A 19654-nucleotide genomic window follows, 5' to 3' on the forward strand; every position below is an offset into this window, starting at 1 on the left:
TCTTCTCCTCTTCTCCTCTTCTCTCTTCCCTCTCCCTCTCTCTCCCCCGCTTGAGAGCGGCGGACGCTCGTAACTAAGGTAAATATCGGGTATCCAAGCAAAGCACTTCGCTTAGTTACCCAATGTTTACCTTGGTTACCAGCGTCTGCAGCTGTCAGATGCCGGCTCCTAGTCTATCACGTTCAGTTCCCCTCACTCCCGATCATATGACTTCAATGCCCGCCCATAAACTTCAAGTGACAGGATCCTGCAAAATAACACTTGCGTTTGCATGCGTTTTTCTTTGTAAAAACAGGATCCACTTTTACAGCAAAAAACGTTCATGACGCATGTTAAAAAAACGTAGTGTGAAAGCAGCCTAAGTAAATATTCGGTTATCCTGTAGCGACTCTTTTAGGCTTCTCTCTTCCCTGGTGAATGGCGTGAGGGTTCTAGGGGGGGTAGCGTTTTTCTTCCACTAGAACACCTTAGAATCCAAAAATTTCTTTTATATTTTTTTTTTTATTTTTTTTTCCCTTGTATGTCTAGTTTCCAGGAAAACAGTTTCAGCGGCTCCTTACAAACTGACAGCGAGTACGAGCGCAAGATGATGTCTGTCTTCAACCAGGTTCTGGAGGAGGTCGAGCTCCTGGGGAGAAAGCATCCGCCGGTCTCCTACTTGGTAAGTGGAGAAATATTCCTAAATGCCAAATATAAGCTCATAAAGACCCGGTGCCCAGGTTTCCCAACTTGTGCCATGTGTCCCCTGGGAGGTACAGTCCTTGTTTTTAGGGAACGTCGCTGTACTCTTACATAGACGGCGCAGTGTATGATTGACACATTGAGGCTCCTCATGGTCTTATTGCTCTAATTTCTCACTGTCTTGCCATGCACTCCTTTTCATTTGCCTGTTCATCTTTATTAGTGTGCTGCCAGCGCTATAGGTGCTAGAACAATCTTTCATCACTCCCCAGCATGCATTGCACCCGTTATTGTCCAATGGCTTGCCTAGCACTGAGAAGATCCCGTTTTGCATTGTCTGTGGTTTAAGGAATAAAATAATAATGTAATCCGTACATGTATATTGATTTTTAGTGCAAAATCAATGATCATATACAGTCATGTAAAGATGCTTTCGCCGCTTCAACAAAATTCATGATTTTTTTTCATTGGGAAGTAGGATATATTTGTATCCCGGCAAAAGGTAAGTTTTGGGCGTATTTATATCCAACCTAGTCATTGCAGTGCTGACGTCCCTGTATCCCTCGCTCTCCTCCCCACAGAGACTTGCTTATTGCTACAGCTTGCTCTCATTACGCTACCCTGCATCCCTGGATGCCTCCTGCATAAGTGGATTTCTCCTGCTTCTGCCTCCCGGGGCCTGTGTACGGGCCTCCGGGAGTGCTCCGAGGGTGTGCGCGCGCCACTGCCCTTCTCTTAAAGGGTCAACACGTTACTTCCAGGAAGTGTTTCTCAGCCTGTCGCTGAGAGGCACTGGCAATGGGTACTTAAGGCACTCTCCCACTAGGGGAAGTGCCTGATCAACAAGATTAGTTAGTGGTTCTGTACCCTAGCTAGCTACTTGTCTTGTCCGCTGTGCGTTCCCTGCCAGTATACAGTGTCCCTTGCCAGCTCCTGTAACCTTGTGGCCTTTCTACTTGGTCGTGTTATCTGACCTGGAGGACTTTGTCATTCTAGTGAATGTGTCCGTCCACCACAGCCCGTGCCATCTGCCTCTTCTGTCTGGTGGACCCCGCCATACAAGTGACCCGGTCCATCCATCCTGGCCGTACCATCCACCTCTGGTCCCAGCCTAGCTAGAGACTCTGCCTGTCCATCCTGGTTGTGCCATCTGCCTCAGTCACCTCAGTGGGCCCAGCCTCGCTAGTGACTCTGCCTGTCCGCCCAGGCTGTGCAGTCGGCCTCTGCTGTCTTTGGTGGTCCCAGTAGCACAAGTGACTCTGTTCGTCCATCTTGGCTGCACTGTCAGCTTCGCTACACCAGTGACTCTGCCTGTCTGTACCCCATGTCCACCCTTGCCCAAGGGGTCAGCTGCCACAGTCCTGGTTCTTGCCCTGAGAGTGGTACCTGGCGTCTGCTTCATGGTGGGCGCTTGGTCAAGCCCTTCTCACTAAAGGGCAAACCCGGGTCTCCCCTGTGGTCCAGTGGGTCCACTTTTGCTTGCCACAGTACCATTTCTAGTGGCAAGCGTTACAGTCAGTCCACATATCCCCAAGTATTTATTGGTACATCCTGCCAAAATTAAAGGGGGTGTCCCCTTTCTAAAAACCCCGGTGTGCTGGATCCAATTTATAATAAAAAAAAAAAAAAAAAAAAAACATTCAACCCTCGCTTTACTTAATCCCCCCTCCCAGGTCCAGTGCTTGGTCTCCGCCACTGCTCAGTTTCTGTAATCGACTGCAGCACTGATGTCACATCGACAGCGCTGCAGCCAATCATATTCTATTTACACTGGCAAAGCTATGGAGATAAGTGATTGGATGCTGTGCTGTTGAAGTGACTTCAGCGCTGCAACCAAAGACACCGGGAGCAGAAGCAGGGACTCCATGCTGGACCTGGGGAGTGTGAGAAAAGCACAACTAGGAATATAGTGTGTGTTTATATATATATATATATATATATATATATGTATACATATGTATATATGTATATATGTATATATATATATATATATATATAATACAGTTAGGTCCAGAAATATTTGGACAGTGACACAATTTTGGCGAGTTGGGCTCTGCATGCCACCACATTGGATTTGAAATGAAACCTCTACAACAGAATTCAAGTGCAGATTGTAACGTTTAATTTGTAGGTTTGAACAAAAATATCTGATAGAAATTGTAGGAATTGTCACATTTCTTTACAAACACTCCACATTTTAGGAGGTCAAAAGTAATTGGACAAATAAAAATTTTTTTTTTGGGTTTGGTTTATTTTCAATATTTTGTTGCGAATCCTTTGGAGGCAATCACTGCCTTAAGTCTGGAACCCATGGACATCACCAAACGCTGGGTTTCCTCCTTCTTAATGCTTTGCCAGGCCTTTACAGCCGCAGCCTTCAGGTCTTGCTTGTTTGTGGGTCTTTCCGTCTTAAGTCTGGATTTGAGCAAGTGAAATGCATGCTCAATTGGGTTAAGATCTGGTGATTGACTTGGCCATTGCAGAATGTTCCACTTTTTTGCACTCATGAACTCCTGGGTAGCTTTGGCTGTATGCTTGGGGTCATTGTCCATCTGTACTATGAAGCGCCGTCCGATCAACTTTGTGGCATTTGGCTGAATCTGGGCTGAAAGTATATCCCGGTACACTTCAGAATTCATCCGGCTACTCTTGTCTGCTGTTATGTCATCAATAAACACAAGTGACCCAGTGCCATTGAAAGCCATGCATGCCCATGCCATCACGTTGCCTCCACCATGTTTTACAGAGGATGTGGTGTGCTTTGGATCATGTGCCGTTCCCTTTCTTCTCCAAACTTTTTTCTTCCCATCATTCTGGCACAGGTTGGTCTTTGTCTCATCTGTCCATAGAATACTTTTCCAGAACTGAGCTGGCTTCATGAGGTGTTTTTCAGCAAATTTAACTCTGGCCTGTCTATTTTTGGAATTGATGAATGGTTTGCATCTAGATGTGAACCCTTTGTATTTACTTTCATGGAGTCTTCTCTTTACTGTTGACTTAGAGACAGATACACCTACTTCACTGAAAGTGTTCTGGACTTCAGTTGATGTTGTGAACGGGTTCTTCTTCACCAAAGAAAGTATGCGGCGATCATCCACCACTGTTGTCATCCGTGGACGCCCAGGCCTTTTTGAGTTCCCAAGCTCACCAGTCAATTCCTTTTTTCTCAGAATGTACCCGACTGCTGATTTTGCTACTCCAAGCATGTCTGCTATCTCTCTGATGGATTTTTTCTTTTTTTTTTCAGCCTCAGGATGTTCTTCTTCACCTCAATTGAGAGTTCCTTAGACCGCATGTTGTCTGGTCACAGCAACATTTTCCAAATGCAAAACCACACACCTGTAATCAACCCCAGACCTTTTAACTACTTCATTGATTACAGGTTAACGAGGGAGACGCCTTCAGAGTTAATTGCAGCCCTTAGAGTCCCTTGTCCAATTACTTTTGGTCCCTTGAAAAAGAGGAGGCTATGCATTACAGAGCTATGATTCCTAAACCCTTTCTCCGATTTGGATGTGAAAACTCTCATATTGCAGCTGGGAGTGTGCACTTTCAGCCCATATTATATATATAATTGTATTTCTGAGCATGTTTTTGTAAACAGCTAAAATAACAAAACTTGTGTCACTGTCCAAATATTTCTGGACCTAACTGTATATATATTATAATAAATTGTCCTTCATGACCGGAATTTTCAGGAGAGGGACAACCACTTTAATTTGTGCCCAGCTTTATATTATTACTTGCCATTACCCATCGCTGTATGTCATATTGTCGCCACAGGGTGGCACTGTTCTCCTTGAGTCTTCTGCACAATATACCGTTTCGCTGTTCGCAGCGCTTGAAATTTCATTTAACCGTGAATCAAAATCAAGAGGGGTGCAGTGATCGAAACGCAGGCAGAGGCCATGATGCAATAAATGCCCGGGATTTCATATAAACAAGAAAAACTGTTTCTGCTGTTGCATTTGAGAGCGACCGTCACCAGGCAGCTTTTCTTAATCACATTTTCTTTTGCTATTGCAAAGCCGTCATTGATGTATGGGGGCTCCATATAGTTCCTTTTGTCAGTGCCATACCCGCGATCACATAGTGTCTATAACTAAACCAGACCAGAATCAGAAATGGCCAAATCACTTAAGAAAGAAAGCTCCTCAGGTAGCAAATTGGTCTTAATCATGAACACCCCAGGCTGTGTGCACACGGTGCATTTTTGATGCGCATTTGGTGCAGATTGTGGTCAAAGTCTGCATGTCTATCCTTATGCAAGTAAAGTGTCATGCACACGTTGCTTATTTTTTCCTTTCAGATTTGATGCAGAAGATAATCTACAGCATGGCAATTCTTGTGTTTTTGCTGCAGTTTTTTAGCACCTCCAGCCATTGACTTAAAAACTCATGGCCCAAAAACTCATGGCCCAAATACGCGTTGCGTTTTTTGGTGCGTTTTTCTGCCAGAAGGCGCAGAAAATTTCTGCAACGTGCACACTTAGCCTCAAAGCATGCCAAAATGTGTTGATAAAATAAGGCAAATTGCCACAAAATATTTAAAAAAAAAAAATCACACTTTATTAATAATGATTTTCTACATTTAAAAAAAAAAAAATGACAAAATCGAAATCTGAAAGCGGAAAAGGGCAGGGTGGCTCTCGACAAATGATATTTATACAATCAATAAGCCACCAGGATGACTGAATAAGTAGATAATCTAGAAAAGCGAAAGCCCATATATAAAAATATGCTTAGAATAGGAAAACCTAAAAAAAATAAATACAAAAATAAAATATATATATATATATATATATATATATATATATATATGAGATTTGTAAGAGGCCCTTATATTCCATAAAATTACATTAATATTAAAAGCACATTTAAAGGGATACTATCACTTTATTTATGGAGCCTAAACCGCAGGCGGTGTGGATGAGAACCCAGCGCTGCTATGGGAGAGACCTGTCAATCACCTGCAGCAGCACTAGAAGAAGCTGGCCCTTTAACCCCTTCAGCCCCCAGCCTGTTTTCACCTTAAAGACCCGGCCATTTTTTGCAATTTTGACCAGTGTCACTTTGACAGGTTATAACTCTGGAACACTTCAACGGATCCTGGCGATTCTGACATTGTTTTTTCGTGACATATTGTACTTCATGTCAGTGGTAAATTTAGGCCGATATGTTTTGCGTTTATTTGTGAAAATTTCGGAAATTTAGCGAAAATTTTGAAAATTTTGCAATTTTCAAAATTTGAAATTTTATGCCCATAAATCTGAGAGAAATGTCACACAAAAAAGTTACTAAATAACATTTCCCACATGTCTACTTTACACCAGCGCAATTTTTGAAAAAAAAAAAATTTCCGTTAGGAAGTTAGAAGGGTTCAAAGTTCATCACCAATTTCTCATTTTTCCAACAAAATTTACAAAAAAAAATTGTTTAGGTACCACATCACATTTGGAGTGATTTGAGAAACCTAGGCGACAGAAAAATACCCCAAAGTGACCCCATTCTAAAATCTGCACCCCTCACTCTGCTCAAAACCACATCCAAGAAGTTTATTAACCCTTTAGGAGCTTCACAGCAACCAAAGCAATGTAGACGAAAAAATGAAAATTTTACTTTTTTAACACAAAAATGTTACTTTAGCCATAAAAATTAGTATTTTCACAAGGGTATCAGGAAAAATGCATCATAAAATGTATCGTGCATTTTCTCCTGAGTACGCAGATACTCCATATGTGGTGGAAATCAAATGTTTGGGCGCACGGCAGGACTCGGAAGGCAAGGAGCGCAATTTGAATTTTTGAGTGCAAAATTAGCTGCACTCATTAGCGGACGCCATGTCGGGTTTGAAGACCCCCTGAGGTGCCTAAACAATGGAGCTCCCCCACAAATGACCCCATTTTGGAAACTAGAGCCCTCAAATATTTTTTCTAGATGTTTGATGTGCACTTTGAACCCCTGGGGGCTTCACAGAAGTTTATAACGTTGAGCCGTGAAAAGAAAAAAAAATTTTTTTACCACAAAACTGTTGGTTCAACCAGGTAGCTTTTTTTATCACAAGGGTATCAGGAAAAAATGCACCATAAAATTTATGGTGCATTTTCTCCTGAGTACGCAGATACCCCATATGTGGTGGAAATCAAATGTTTGGGCGCACGGCAGGACTCGGAAGGCAAGGAGCGCCATTTCACAGCAAAATTGGTTGGAATTATTAGCGGACGCCATGTTTCATTTGGAGACCCCCCTGAAGTGCCTAAACAATGGAGCTCCCCCACAATTGACCCCATTTTGGAAACTAGACCCCTCATGGAATTTATCTAGCTGTTTAGTGAGCACTTTGAACCCCTGGAGGCTTCACAAACGTTTGTAATGTTCAGCCGTGAAAATATTTTATTCTTTTTTTTACCACAAAATTGTTTTTTCAAACAGGTAGCTTTTTTTTCCACAAGGGTATCAGGAAAAAATGCACCATAAAATGTATTGTGCAATTTCTCCTGAGTACGACGATACCTCATATGTGGTGGAAATCAATTGTTTGGGCGTACGGCGGGGCTCAGAAGAGAAGGAGCGCCATTTCACAGTAAAATTGATTGGAATTATTAGCAGACGCCATGTTTCATTTGGAGACCCCCCTGAAGTGCCTAAACAATGGAGCTCCCCCACATGTGATCCCATTTTGGAAACTAGACCCCCCCATACAAAAAAAATTAGTTTGGCGAAATAAAAAATACAGACATCAGTAAAAAAAAAAAAAAAGAGCGCCTGCCACTAAGACCAGTGCCAAACGTGAGAGCAATGCACGAGTCTCGTATCGCATCATCCACTGCAGTCTGGAAGTGAGCAACTGCGCTGGATAATGCGATGCGAGAGGGCGGGGCGGCAGATGAGAAAGGGCGCAGCGGATGGAAGATGGGAAAGTGCGCAGCGGGTGGAGGAGCGGCAGAGGATGGGAAAGGGCGCAGCGGATGGATGATGGGAAATGGCGCAGCGGATGGAGGAGCGGCAGAGGATGGGGGGGTGAGATGGGGATACCTACCTTACAGGATGGATCTAGGCAGCAGAATCACAGCAGACAGAAGAGGCAGCAGATGAAGGAGGGTGAAAAGGATGGGAGAGAGCAGGCAGCAGATCAGGGAGGGGGGCAGAGTCTGATGGGAGGGGGGGGAGGCAGCACATGGAGGGAGGGGGGAGGCAGCACATGGGGGGGGAGGCAGCACATGGGGGGGGAGGCAGCACATGGGGGGGGAGGCAGCACATGGGGGGGAGGCAGCACATGGGGGGGAGGCAGCACATGGGGGGGGAGGCAGCACATGGGGGGGGAGGCAGCACATGGGGGGGAGGCAGCACATGGAGGGAGGGGGGAGGCAGCACATGGAGGGAGGGGGGAGGCAGCACATGGGGGGGGAGGCAGCACATGGGGGGGGAGGCAGCACATGGGGGGGAGGCAGCACATGGAGGGAGGGGGGAGGCAGCACATGGGGGGGAGGCAGCACATGGAGGGAGGGGGGAGGCAGCACATGGGGGGGGAGGCAGCACATGGGGGGGAGGCAGCACATGGGGGGGGGAGGCAGCACATGGGGGGGGAGGCAGCACATGGGGGGGGAGGCAGCACATGGGGGGGGAGGCAGCACATGGAGGGGAGGCAGCACATGGAGGGAGGGGGGAGGCAGCACATGGGGGGGGGGGCAGGCAGCACATGGAGGGGAGGGAAGGCAGCACATGGAGGGGGGGGGAAGGCAGCACATGGAGGGGGGGAAGGCAGCACATGGAGGGGGGGAAGGCAGCACATGGAGGGGGGGAGGCAGCACATGGAGGGGGGGAGGCAGCACATGGAGGGGGGGGAGGCAGCACATGGAGGGGGGGAGGGGAGGCAGCACATGGAGGGGGGGAGGGGAGGCAGCACATGGAGGGGGGGAGGCAGCACATGGAGGGGGGGAGGGGAGGGGGGGAGGGGAGGGGGGGAGGCAGCACATGGAGGGGGGAGGGGAGGCAGCACATGGAGGGGGGGAGGGGAGGCAGCACATGGAGGGGGGGAGGCAGCACATGGAGGGGGGGAGGCAGCACATGGAGGGGGGGAGGGGAGGCAGCACATGGAGGGGGGGAGGGGAGGCAGCACATGGAGGGGGGGAGGGGAGGCAGCACATGGAGGGGGGGAGGGGAGGCAGCACATGGAGGAGGGGAGGCAGCACATGGAGGAGGGGAGGCAGCACATGGAGGAGGGGAGGCAGCACATGGAGGAGGGGAGGCAGCACATGGAGGGGGGGAGGGGAGGCAGCACATGGAGGGGGGGAGGCAGCACATGGAGGGGGGGAGGCAGCACATGGAGGGGGGGAGGCAGCACATGGAGGGGGGGAGCCGATTAGGTGCAGTGGCAGCCGATGGAGGCGGCGGCCGATCGGGTGCAGCGGCGACTGAAAGGGGACGGTGGCGACCAGGGACAGCGGCGTGGCGGGCAGCAGAGGTGGATCGGCGGGCAGGGACAGCGGCGGGAACAGCGGCGTGGCGGGCAGGGACAGCAGCGGTGGATCTCGGCGGGGAGCGGCGGTGGATCTCGGCGGGGAGCGGCGGTGGATCTCGGCGGGGAGCGGCGGTGGATCTCGGCGGGGAGCGGCGGGGGATCTCGGCGGGGAGCGGCGGGGGATCTCGGCGGGGAGCGGCGGGGGATCTGGGCGGGGAGCGGCGGTGGATCTGGGCGGGGAGCGGCGGTGGATCTGGGCGGGGAGCGGCGGTGGATCTGGGCGGGGAGCGGCGGTGGATCTCGGCGGGGAGCGGCGGTGGATCTGGGCGGGGAGCGGCGGTGGATCTGGGCGGGGAGCGGCGGTGGATCTGGGCGGGGAGCGGCGGGGGATCTCGGCGGGGAGCGGCGGTGGATCTCGGCGGGGAGCGGCGGGGGATCTCGGCGGGGAGCGGCGGTGGATCTCGGCGGGGAGCGGCGGTGGATCTGGGCGGGGAGCGGCGGTGGATCTGGGCGGGGAGCGGCGGTGGATCTCGGCGGGGGATCTCGGCGGGGAGCGGCGGGGGATCTCGGCGGGGAGCGGCGGGGGATCTCGGCGGGGAGCGGCGGGGGATCTCGGCGGGGAGCGGCGGTGGATCTCGGCGGGGGATCTCGGCGGGGAGCGGCGGGGGATCTCGGCGGGGAGCGGCGGGGGATCTCGGCGGGGAGCGGCGGGGGATCTCGGCGGGGAGCGGCGGGGGATCTCGGCGGGGAGCGGCGGGGGATCTCGGCGGGGAGCGGCGGGGGATCTCGGCGGGGAGCGGCGGGGGATCTCGGCGGGGAGCGGCGGGGGATCTCGGCGGGGAGCGGCGGGGGATCTCGGCGGGGAGCGGCGGGGGATCTCGGCGGGGAGCGGCGGGGGATCTCGGCGGGGAGCGGCGGGGGATCTCGGCGGGGAGCGGCGGGGGATCTCGGCGGGGAGCGGCGGGGGATCTCGGCGGGGAGCGGCGGGGGATCTCGGCGGGGAGCGGCGGGGGATCTCGGCGGGGAGCGGCGGGGGATCGGGGGGGGGGGGGGGGTGCTATAACTTACCGATGGGCACCTGCAGCGACCGCTCTCATCAGCTTTCACGGACGGAGTGAAGCTGAGGGTAGCGGTGACGGCACAAGATCCACAGTGATTGGGAGAGATCGGTCACAAGGCCGGTCTCTCCAATCAGAGCTGGGGGCGGGTGAAACAAAGTTCACCCAGCTCCAGCCAGTCATCAGTGCTACAGCAGCACTGATTATGGCTGGATTGCAATGTGTTAGCCATTTTCAATGGCTGACACATTACAGTGACTGTAATTGGCTGAGCGGCGTTCGTCAGCCAATCACAGCCTCTGTAGGTTCGGGGAGGAGGCACCACCCCTCCTGAGGTCAGGCAGAGGTCCCCTCCTTCCCGAATCCACCGTTTAGGTAAACAAATTTCACTCCCCGGGGCTCCGGGACCGCGATTTCGCCAGGACGTACTGAGTACGTCATGGGTCGTTTAGCACCATGTGACCATGACGTACTCAGTACGTCCAAGGTCGTTAAGGGGTTAAAGTATATTTGCTATAAAATGCTGGAGCGCAATTTGGCACCATGAATCAGGCAACAAGTTCCCTTTTATAGAAGGAGTGCGCTCACTCAGATTAATTTTACTGTATTTTTCAGATTATAAGACGCACTTTTCCTCCCAAAAATTTGGGACAAAAATGAGGGGTGAGTCTTATATGCAAATGTAGCTTACCGGGAGGTGGAGAATGGGCGCTGTGCTGGCTGCGGTGGGGGCTGTGCTGGCTGCGGTGGGGGCTGTGTTGGCTGCGGTGGGGGCTGTGTTGGCTGCGGTGGGGGCTGTGCTGGCTGCGGTGGGGGCTGTGCTGGCTGCGGTGGGGGCTGTGCTGGCTGCGGTGGGGGCTGTGCTGGCTGCGGTGGGGGCTGTGCTGGCTGCGGTGGGGGCTGTGCTGGCTGCGGTGGGGGCTGTGCTGGCTGCGGTGGGGGCTGTGTTGGCTGCGGTGGGGGCTGTGCTGGCTGCGGTGGGGGCTGTGCTGGCTGCGGTGGGGGCTGTGTTGGCTGCGGTGGGGGCTGTGCTGGCTGCGGTGGGGGCTGTGCTGGCTGCGGTGGGGGCTGTGCTGGCTGCGGTGGGGGCTGTGCTGGCTGCGGTGGGGGCTGTGCTGGCTGCGGTGGGGGCTGTGCTGGCTGCGGTGGGGGCTGTGCTGGCTGCGGTGGGGGCTGTGTTGGCTGCGGTGGGGGCTGTGTTGGCTGCGGTGGGGGCTGTGTTGGCTGCGGTGGGGGCTGTGTTGGCTGCGGTGGGGGCTGTGTTGGCTGCGGTGGGGGCTGTGTTGGCTGCGGTGGGGGCTGTGTTGGCTGCGGTGGGGGCTGTGCTGGCTGCGGCGGCTGAGATGCTCTGTTAGCAGTGCGGGCTTCAAATAATGGCACCCAGAGTCGGTGCATCCACAAATGGAGCTCTCAGCTCAAGATCTCATCTGCGCATGCGCCACCTCCAGCCCATTGATCACCCAGCAGGGGGACTTATGGAAAATGGCTCCCATAGGTGGCATATGCACAGACGAGATCGAAAAAATCTCGGCTTGTCATTGAGCTGAGAGCTTAATCTGCGCATGCGCCGACTCCGGGCGCCAATTCTTTAAAGCCCACACCGCCGACAGAGTATCTGTGACACCCGCTGCACCGCCCTGCTCCACGCAGCGAGCACAGCCCCCACTGCAGCGCCTGCATCATCACCCTACTCCAGCACCACCTCTGCCTCCTGTGACCCCGCTGCACCACTGCTGCTGCACTCCTTGAGTAAAACATCATTTGTGTATAAAACGGACCCTTTTTACCTTTTTTATCTCTAAATTTGGGGTGTGTCTTTTATAAAACGAAAAATACAGTATATGAATAACATGATCGTGGCATACACAGTAATATAGAGATCATGCGATTCAATTAATAAAGATGTGGAAATCACTAATAACACAAGTACTGACCCGGTTGCATTGTTTTCAAAAGCCAATTCTCTCCGCTGCACTCCAACACATGTTTCGCTACATAGCGTTTTCAGGGAGCGTTTGTTCTGAAATGGGGGGCCAAACTGCTGTGTCAGATACAATAAGTGGGGCTGTGTCTGGAGCAAAAAATTACTTTTTTTTTTATTTTCTTCATCGTTCCTATGGGAGACCCAGACCATGGGTGTATAGCTTCTGCCTCCGGAGGACACACAAAGTACTACACTAAAAAGTGTAGCCTCTCCCTCCGAGCATATACACCCCCTGGATAACCAAATATAGCCAGTTCAATGCTTTGTGTTCAGGAGGCACACATCCACACATGCATTCTCATCTGATTTTGATTTTTGGAAAGAGTTTGAAGAAAAGCGGGTCCAAGCCTGGACTCCCGGCATGTCCCTTCTCACCCCACTGTGTCGGCGGTGTTGTTAAGGTTGATTTCAGGGCTGGAGCCTTACATGCCGCGCTCCTTCACCATCCCTCGGGCTCTGGCTTGAAGTGGGAGCCAGCACGGTTCTCCCTGCCTTGCAGGAGACCGGTCTCCATCCGCAGCCCTTTCAGGATCCTGCCGGACGGAGCGCTCATCCCTCAGGGACCTGGCCCTGCGTCTCACAAGCTAAGTATTTGAGACGTTATTATCGGGGGTCCCTTGTACTTTATTGTTGGGGAGAGTGTGCTGTGTATCTATTGTGACATTTCCGGCCGTTTCTCTGGTTTTCACCTGAGAACCGCGCCGATGGTGCCTGCTTGCCAGCCGCATCGTTAAATTTAGGCCCCGGCTTCGCCTGAGGCCTAGTTTCGTTTTCACTGCCCCTGCATGTCAATCATGCAGAGGGACAGTGCGGCTCCGCCCAGCGGCCGTTCGGCACAGGGGAGGGTTACTCCTCTCTGAGGTAATATTCCCTCCCCTGTATATCTCCTTGGCCCTCCGGATCCCGCTCTTAGAGTAGGCCCCGCCCCCTCTCCTCGCTCCGGCGCCATTTTATCAGCGTTCTTATGCATGTCTGCACAAACCACATTGTGACAGCGATCGGCGCTGGCCATCTCCCTGGGCGTCCGGGCTGTGGGATCTGGAGGGCACAGAGATGTCCCAATGTCTAACGGTCTGGCAAGCCACAACCTCCGGTTGTGGAGCTGCTTATATACTCTGCGTATATACTCTGCTGGGGGTCATTCTGGCTCAGAGCCCCCACTTCAGCAGCATGTCTCACACGAGGAGCAAGGATGCAAGGCTGTACTTAATATGCACTGCATGTAAGCTCGTACTGCCTGTACTGAGCACATAACCACATTGTGATGCCTGCTCTAACATGGAGGTGCCTCAGCCTGGAGGCTCATCCCCAGTGGTCCCTCCGGCTGCTCCGGCTCCGGTGGCTGAACCCCCGGCTTGGGTAGAATCCCTCTCTCCAGGGGACAGATGTCCCGGACACTGCTGAGCATGCATCAGCCCCCTTCTCAGGGCGCTTCTGCTGCTACGGCTCGCTCAGCAAAGCTCACAGAGGATTCTTCATCTGGCTCAGACCCCGTCCTCCTAAAATGGAGACGCAGGGTCCCCCCTTCCTTCCTCGTCCCACGGCTCTGATTCACGAGCTGACTCTCAGGACAAGGAGGATGCCTTTACTGGGGGCTCCTCTCTGGCAGAAAAGCATCAGTATACCTTGCCTAAGAGAACAAGGAGTGTGTTCCTTAACCACTCCAGTTTTCAGGCCACTGTGACCAAGCCCAGAGCCTGTCCTGACAGACGCTTCCCAAAGCGTGGTTCTGATGACCGTTTTCCGTTTCCACCAGAGGTGGTCAAGGAGTAGGCTCATTCACCAAAGGAGACCCTCCTGTGTCTAGACTCTCAGCCCGGAAAGTTGTATCAGTGGCTGATGGCAACTCTCTTAAGGATCCCACTGACCGCCATCTGTATATGAGGCGGCAGGGGCCTCGTTCTCTACATCTTTTGCTGCAGTGTGGGTTTTCAAAGCCATCTCTGCTTCTCTAGAGGAGATGCATTCCCTCACCAGGGACTCTATGCCCGAGATGGTTGCCTTAACTTCCAGGCTTCAGCCTTTTCATCCTATGCCATGTCTGCCATGCTGGAGGCTCCGCACTGCGGTGGCTTTGGCCAATTCTCTCGCTATCCACAGGATCTTGTGGCTTCGAGAGTGGAAGGCACACGCTTCTTCAAAGAAGTACCTTGCTGGGCTCCCATTTGCTGGGCCCAGGCTGTTCGGTGAACAACTGGATGAAATTATTCAGGAGGCTACTGGCGGGAAGAGTACTTCCATGCCACAAACCAAATCCAGGAACCAGGGCAGGAACCAGTCGAGGTTTCGTTCCTTTCGTTCCTCCAACTGGTCGTTCTCTAAGCCCTCGGCCTCGTCCACTAACTCAGCCAAGGACCAAAAACCAATTGGCGCACGAAGCCGCGTCCTCAGAAGACCGCAGGAGCTGCTGCCACTAAGGCAGCCTCCTCTTGACTATCTGGCCGCGCCAGCAATGTCCTTGGTCGGTGGCAGGCTCTCCCGCTTGGCGACGTGGTTTCAACACGTCTCCGATCAGTGGGTGCGGGATAGCATCTCCCACGGCTACAGGATAGAATTCTATCCAGCCCGCCAAACAGATTTTTCTTTGGCGCTCCATTGGGAGACCCAGACAATTGGGTGTATAGCTACTGCCTCCGGAGGCCACACAAAGCATTACACTTAAAAGTGTAAGGCCCCTCCCCTTCTGCCTATACACCCCCCGTGGGATCACGGTTCCTCAGTTTTCAAGCTTTGTGCGAAGGAGGTCAGACATCCACGCATAGCTCCACTGTTTAGTCAGCAGCAGCTGCTGACTATGTCGGATGGAAGAAAAGAGGGCCCATACTAGGGCCCCCAGCATGCTCCCTTCTCACCCCACTTTGTGTCGGCGGTGTTTGTTAAGGTTGAGGTACCCATTGCGGGTACAGAGGCTGGAGCCCACATGCTGCATCCTTCCCCATCCCCCTTTGGGCTCTGGGTGAAGTGGGATTTACCGGTCTCCAGGCACAGAGACCGTGCTCCGTCCACAGCCCCTGGGGAATCTGCTGGATATGGAGCGGAGTATCGTCAGGGACAGGGCCCTGCTACACCAAGGTACTCTGTGTCCCCGTACAGACCGCGCACACACTGCAGCATTGCTGGGTGTGTTAGTGCGCCGGGGACAATAGCGCTGCTGCGCTTGTGCCACACTTCCAAAGCTTGCTAAGGGAGTTTGTGTGTGGGGAACTGCCGCGCCGGCCCCTGCTGGCAGTTTTTACTGCGACGCGGCTGGGACTTGTGGTGCGCCGGGGACTTCCGCGCTGGCAGTGCATATTTGTCGGCCGCGCTTTTTACTAGAGTCCCCGGCTTTTGCGGCCTAGTTCCGTTTCGTTCCCGCCCCCAGGCCTGCCAGTCAGGGGAAGGGCGGGACGCTATGCAGAACGTCAGCGCTGAGGGCTGGAATCTGCTTTACATACTCCAGCCCTCACATTGAGCACAGTGGGAAGCCAGTTTCCCGCACTTTGTCTGAGGCACGCCCACGGTCCGCCCCTCTTCACAGAACGCCGGCAGCCATTCCTGATGTGCAGGCTGAGCTGGAAAGGGGAGACAAGTTCTGGGAGACCCAGGCACGGGATTCTGGCGACTACAACCCGCTTTTAGCGGGCGGTAAGCGGCACCTCCGGTGCTGACCCCACTAGTGACGAAGTGTTCAACTGTATTTTTATGCTTGCATGCTATACATTGCACTAAACGGTCGCTGGTGATTCTTGGCTATATACCCTCCTGGATTGCTCTGTGGAGAATACAGCATGTCGTCCGCAAAAAACAGGGGTGCCAAGGCACAGGCTTTTTATGCTGCTTGCACCGCTTGTGAGGCTGTTCTACCGGCAGGTTCCACTGACCCCCATTGTGTGCAGTGTTCGGTCCCTGTGCCCCCTGCTCGGCCGGGGCCTCTGCTGGAGGTGTCCCAGAGAGATCCACCTGTGAATACTGTCCAGGTGACGGGGACAGAGTTTGCAATTTTTGCGGATAGATTATCTGTGACTATGTCTCAGATTCTAGAAACTTTGCAGTCTAGACCAGTAACTCAGACCATGGGCACTGTTGATTCATTGCTCCCTGGTCCCCCTCAGTTGGAACAGCTCCGGGCTCCGGGGGTGTCCCACGCATCCCAGGGTGATGGCTCTGACACGGACGACAGTCCCAGACAGCCTAAGTGAGCTCGCTATGAGCGGCCCTCTACTTCATCTCACTGGTCAGGGTCTCAGCAGGAGGATTCTCTGGGTGATGAGGCGGAGGTAGCTGATCAGGATTCTGATCCTGAGACCGCTCTCAATCTGGATACTCCTGATGGTGACGCCATAGTGAATGATCTTATCGCGTCCATCAATAAAATGTTGGATATTTCTCCCCCAGCTCCTCAAGTGGAGGAGTCAGCTTCACAGCAGGAGAAATTCCATTTCAGGTATCCCAAGCGTAAATTAAGTACTTTTCTGGACCATTCTGACTTTAGAGAGTCAGTCCAGAAACACCACGCTTATCCAGATAAGCGTTTCTCCAAACGGCTTAAGGATACACGTTATCCCTTTCCTCCTGACGTGGTCAAGAGCTGGACCCAGTGTCCCAAGGTGGATCCCCCTATCTCCAGACTTGCGGCTAGATCCATAGTTGCAGTGGAGGATGGGGCTGCACTTAAAGATGCCACTGACAGACAGATGGAGCTCTGGTTGAAATCCATCTATGAAGCTATCGGCGCGTCGTTTGCTCCTGCATTCGCAGCCGTATGGGCACTCCAAGCTATTTCAGCTGGTCTTGCACAGATTGACACGGTCACACGTACATCTGTTCCGCAGGTGGCATCCTTAACCTCTCAAATGTCTGCATTTGCGTCTTACGCGATTAATGCTGTCCTGGACTCTACGAGCCGTACGGCAGTGGCATCTGCCAACTCCGTGGTTTTACGCAGAGCCTTGTGGTTAAGGGAATGGAAAGCAGATTCTGCTTCCAAGAAATGTTTAACCAGTTTGCCATTTTCTGGTGACCGGCTGTTTGGTGAGCGCTTGGATGAAATCATTAAACAGTCCAAGGGTAAGGATTCGTCCTTACCTCAGCCCAGACAAAACAAACCCCAACAGAGGAGGGGACAGTCGGGGTTTCGGTCCTTTCGAGGCTCGGGCAGGTCCCAATTCTCCTCGTCCAAAAGGACTCAAAAGGATCAGAGGAGTTCAGATTCTTGGCGGGCTCAGTCACGCCCAAAAAAGACAGCCGGAAGACCCGCTACCAAGGCGGCTTCCTCATGACTTCCGGCCTCCTCCCTCCGCATCCTCGGTCGGTGGCAGGCTCTCCCGCTTTGGCGACATTTGGCTGCCACAGGTCCAAGACCGTTGGGTGCGAGACATTCTGTCTCACGGGTACAGGATAGAGTTCAGTTCTCGTCCTCCAACTCGATTCTTCAGAACGTCTCCGCCTCCCGACCGAGCCGATGCTCTCCTGCAGGCGGTGTGCTCTCTAAAGGCGGAAGGAGTGGTGATCCCTGTTCCTCTTCAAGAGCAAGGTCACGGTTTTTACTCCAATTTGTTTGTGGTACCAAAAAAGGACGGATCCTTCCGTCCCGTTCTGGACCTAAAACTTCTCAACAACCACGTGAGAACCAGACGGTTCCGGATGGAATCCCTCCGATCCGTCATCGCCGCAATGTCTCAAGGAGATTTCCTAGCATCAATAGACATCAAGGATGCTTATCTCCACGTACCGATTGCACCAGAGCATCAGCGTTTTCTACGCTTCGTTATAGGAGACGAACACCTGCAGTTCGTAGCCCTGCCCTTTGGTCTGGCGACAGCCCCACGGGTCTTCACCAAAGTCATGGCAGCTGTAGTTGCAGTCCTACACTCTCAGGGACACTCCGTGATCCCTTACTTAGACGATCTGCTGGTCAAGGCGCCTTCTCAAGAGGCATGCCAACACAGCCTGAACGTGGCGCTGGAGACCCTCCAGGGTTTCGGGTGGATCATCAACTTTTCCAAGTCAAATCTAACCCCGACCCAGTCAATAACATATCTTGGCATGGAGTTTCATACTCTCTCAGCGATAGTGAAGCTTCCGCTGGACAAACAGCGTTCACTACAGACAGGGGTGCAATCTCTCCTTCAGGGCCAGTCGCACCCCTTGAGACGCCTCATGCACTTCCTAGGGAAGATGGTGGCAGCAATAGAGGCAGTCCCTTTCGCGCAGTTTCATCTGCGTCCACTACAATGGGACATTCTCCGCCAATGGGACGGGAGGTCGAAGTCCCTCGACAGCAACGTCTCTCTCTCTCAGGCGGCCAAGGATTCTCTTCGATGGTGGCTGCTTCCCACCTCATTGTCGAAAGGGAAATCCTTCCTACCCCCATCTTGGGCGGTAGTGACGACAGATGCGAGTCTGTCAGGGTGGGGAGCAGTCTTTCTCCACCACAGGGCTCAAGGTACGTGGACTCAGCAAGAGTCCACTCTTCAGATCAACGTTCTGGAGATCGGAGCAGTGTATCTTGCCCTACAAGCCTTCCAGCAGTGGCTGGAAGGCAAGCAGATCCGTATTCAGTCGGACAACTCCACAGCGGTGGCATACATCAACCACCAAGGAGGAACTCGCAGTCGGCAAGCCTTCCAGGAAGTCCGGCGGATTCTGACGTGGGTGGAAGACACGGCTTCCACCATATCCGCAGTTCACATCCCAGGCGTGGACAACTGGGAAGCAGACTTCCTCAGTCGCCAGGGTATGGACGCAGGGGAATGGTCTCTTCACCCGGACGTGTTTCAGGAGATCTGCCGCTGGGGGATGCCGGACGTCGACCTAATGGCGTCTCGGCACAACAACAAGGTCCCAGTTTTCATGGCACGGTCTCACGATCACCGAGCTCTGGCGGCAGACGCCTTAGTTCAAGATTGGTCGCAGTTCCAGCTTCCTTATGTGTTTCCACCTCTGGCTCTGTTGCCCAGAGTGCTGCGCAAGATCAGGTCCGACTGCCGCCGCGCCATCCTCGTTGCTCCAGACTGGCCAAGGAGGTCGTGGTACCCGGATCTGTGGCACCTCGCGGTAGGCCAACCGTGGGCACTACCAGACCGACCAGACTTGCTGTCTCAAGGGCCGTTTTTCCATCAGAATTCTGCGGCCCTGAACCTGACTGTGTGGCCATTGAGTCCTGGATCCTAGCGGGTTCAGGATTGTCTCAAGAGGTCATTGCCACCATGAGACAGGCCAGAAAACCTACCTCCGCCAAGATATACCACAGGACGTGGAAAATATTCTTGTCTTGGTGCTCTGCTCAGGGAGTCTCTCCCTGGCCATTTAGATTGCCTACTTTTCTTTCCTTCCTGCAATCCGGGTTGGAAAAAGGTTTGTCGCTCAGCTCCCTCAAGGGGCAAGTCTCAGTGCTATCGGTATTTTTTCAGAAGCGCCTAGCACGACTTCCTCAGGTACGCACGTTCCTGCAAGGGGTCTGTCATATCGTCCCTCCTTACAAGCGGCCGTT

General features: G+C 53.1%; 1 protein-coding gene across 1 annotated transcript in view; it reads left to right on the forward strand.

The window, feature by feature from the left end:
• INTS7 (integrator complex subunit 7) overlaps positions 1 to 19654 on the forward strand; it is a 128497-nt gene that overhangs the window by 77969 nt on the left and 30874 nt on the right. The window contains 1 exon segment of the mRNA XM_075341436.1: positions 529 to 661. Within this exon segment, the coding sequence (XP_075197551.1) occupies positions 529 to 661 (133 nt within the window).

The sequence above is a fragment of the Anomaloglossus baeobatrachus genome, chromosome 3 (assembly GCF_048569485.1).
Source record: "Anomaloglossus baeobatrachus isolate aAnoBae1 chromosome 3, aAnoBae1.hap1, whole genome shotgun sequence".
Classification (NCBI taxonomy): Eukaryota; Metazoa; Chordata; class Amphibia; order Anura; family Aromobatidae; genus Anomaloglossus; species Anomaloglossus baeobatrachus.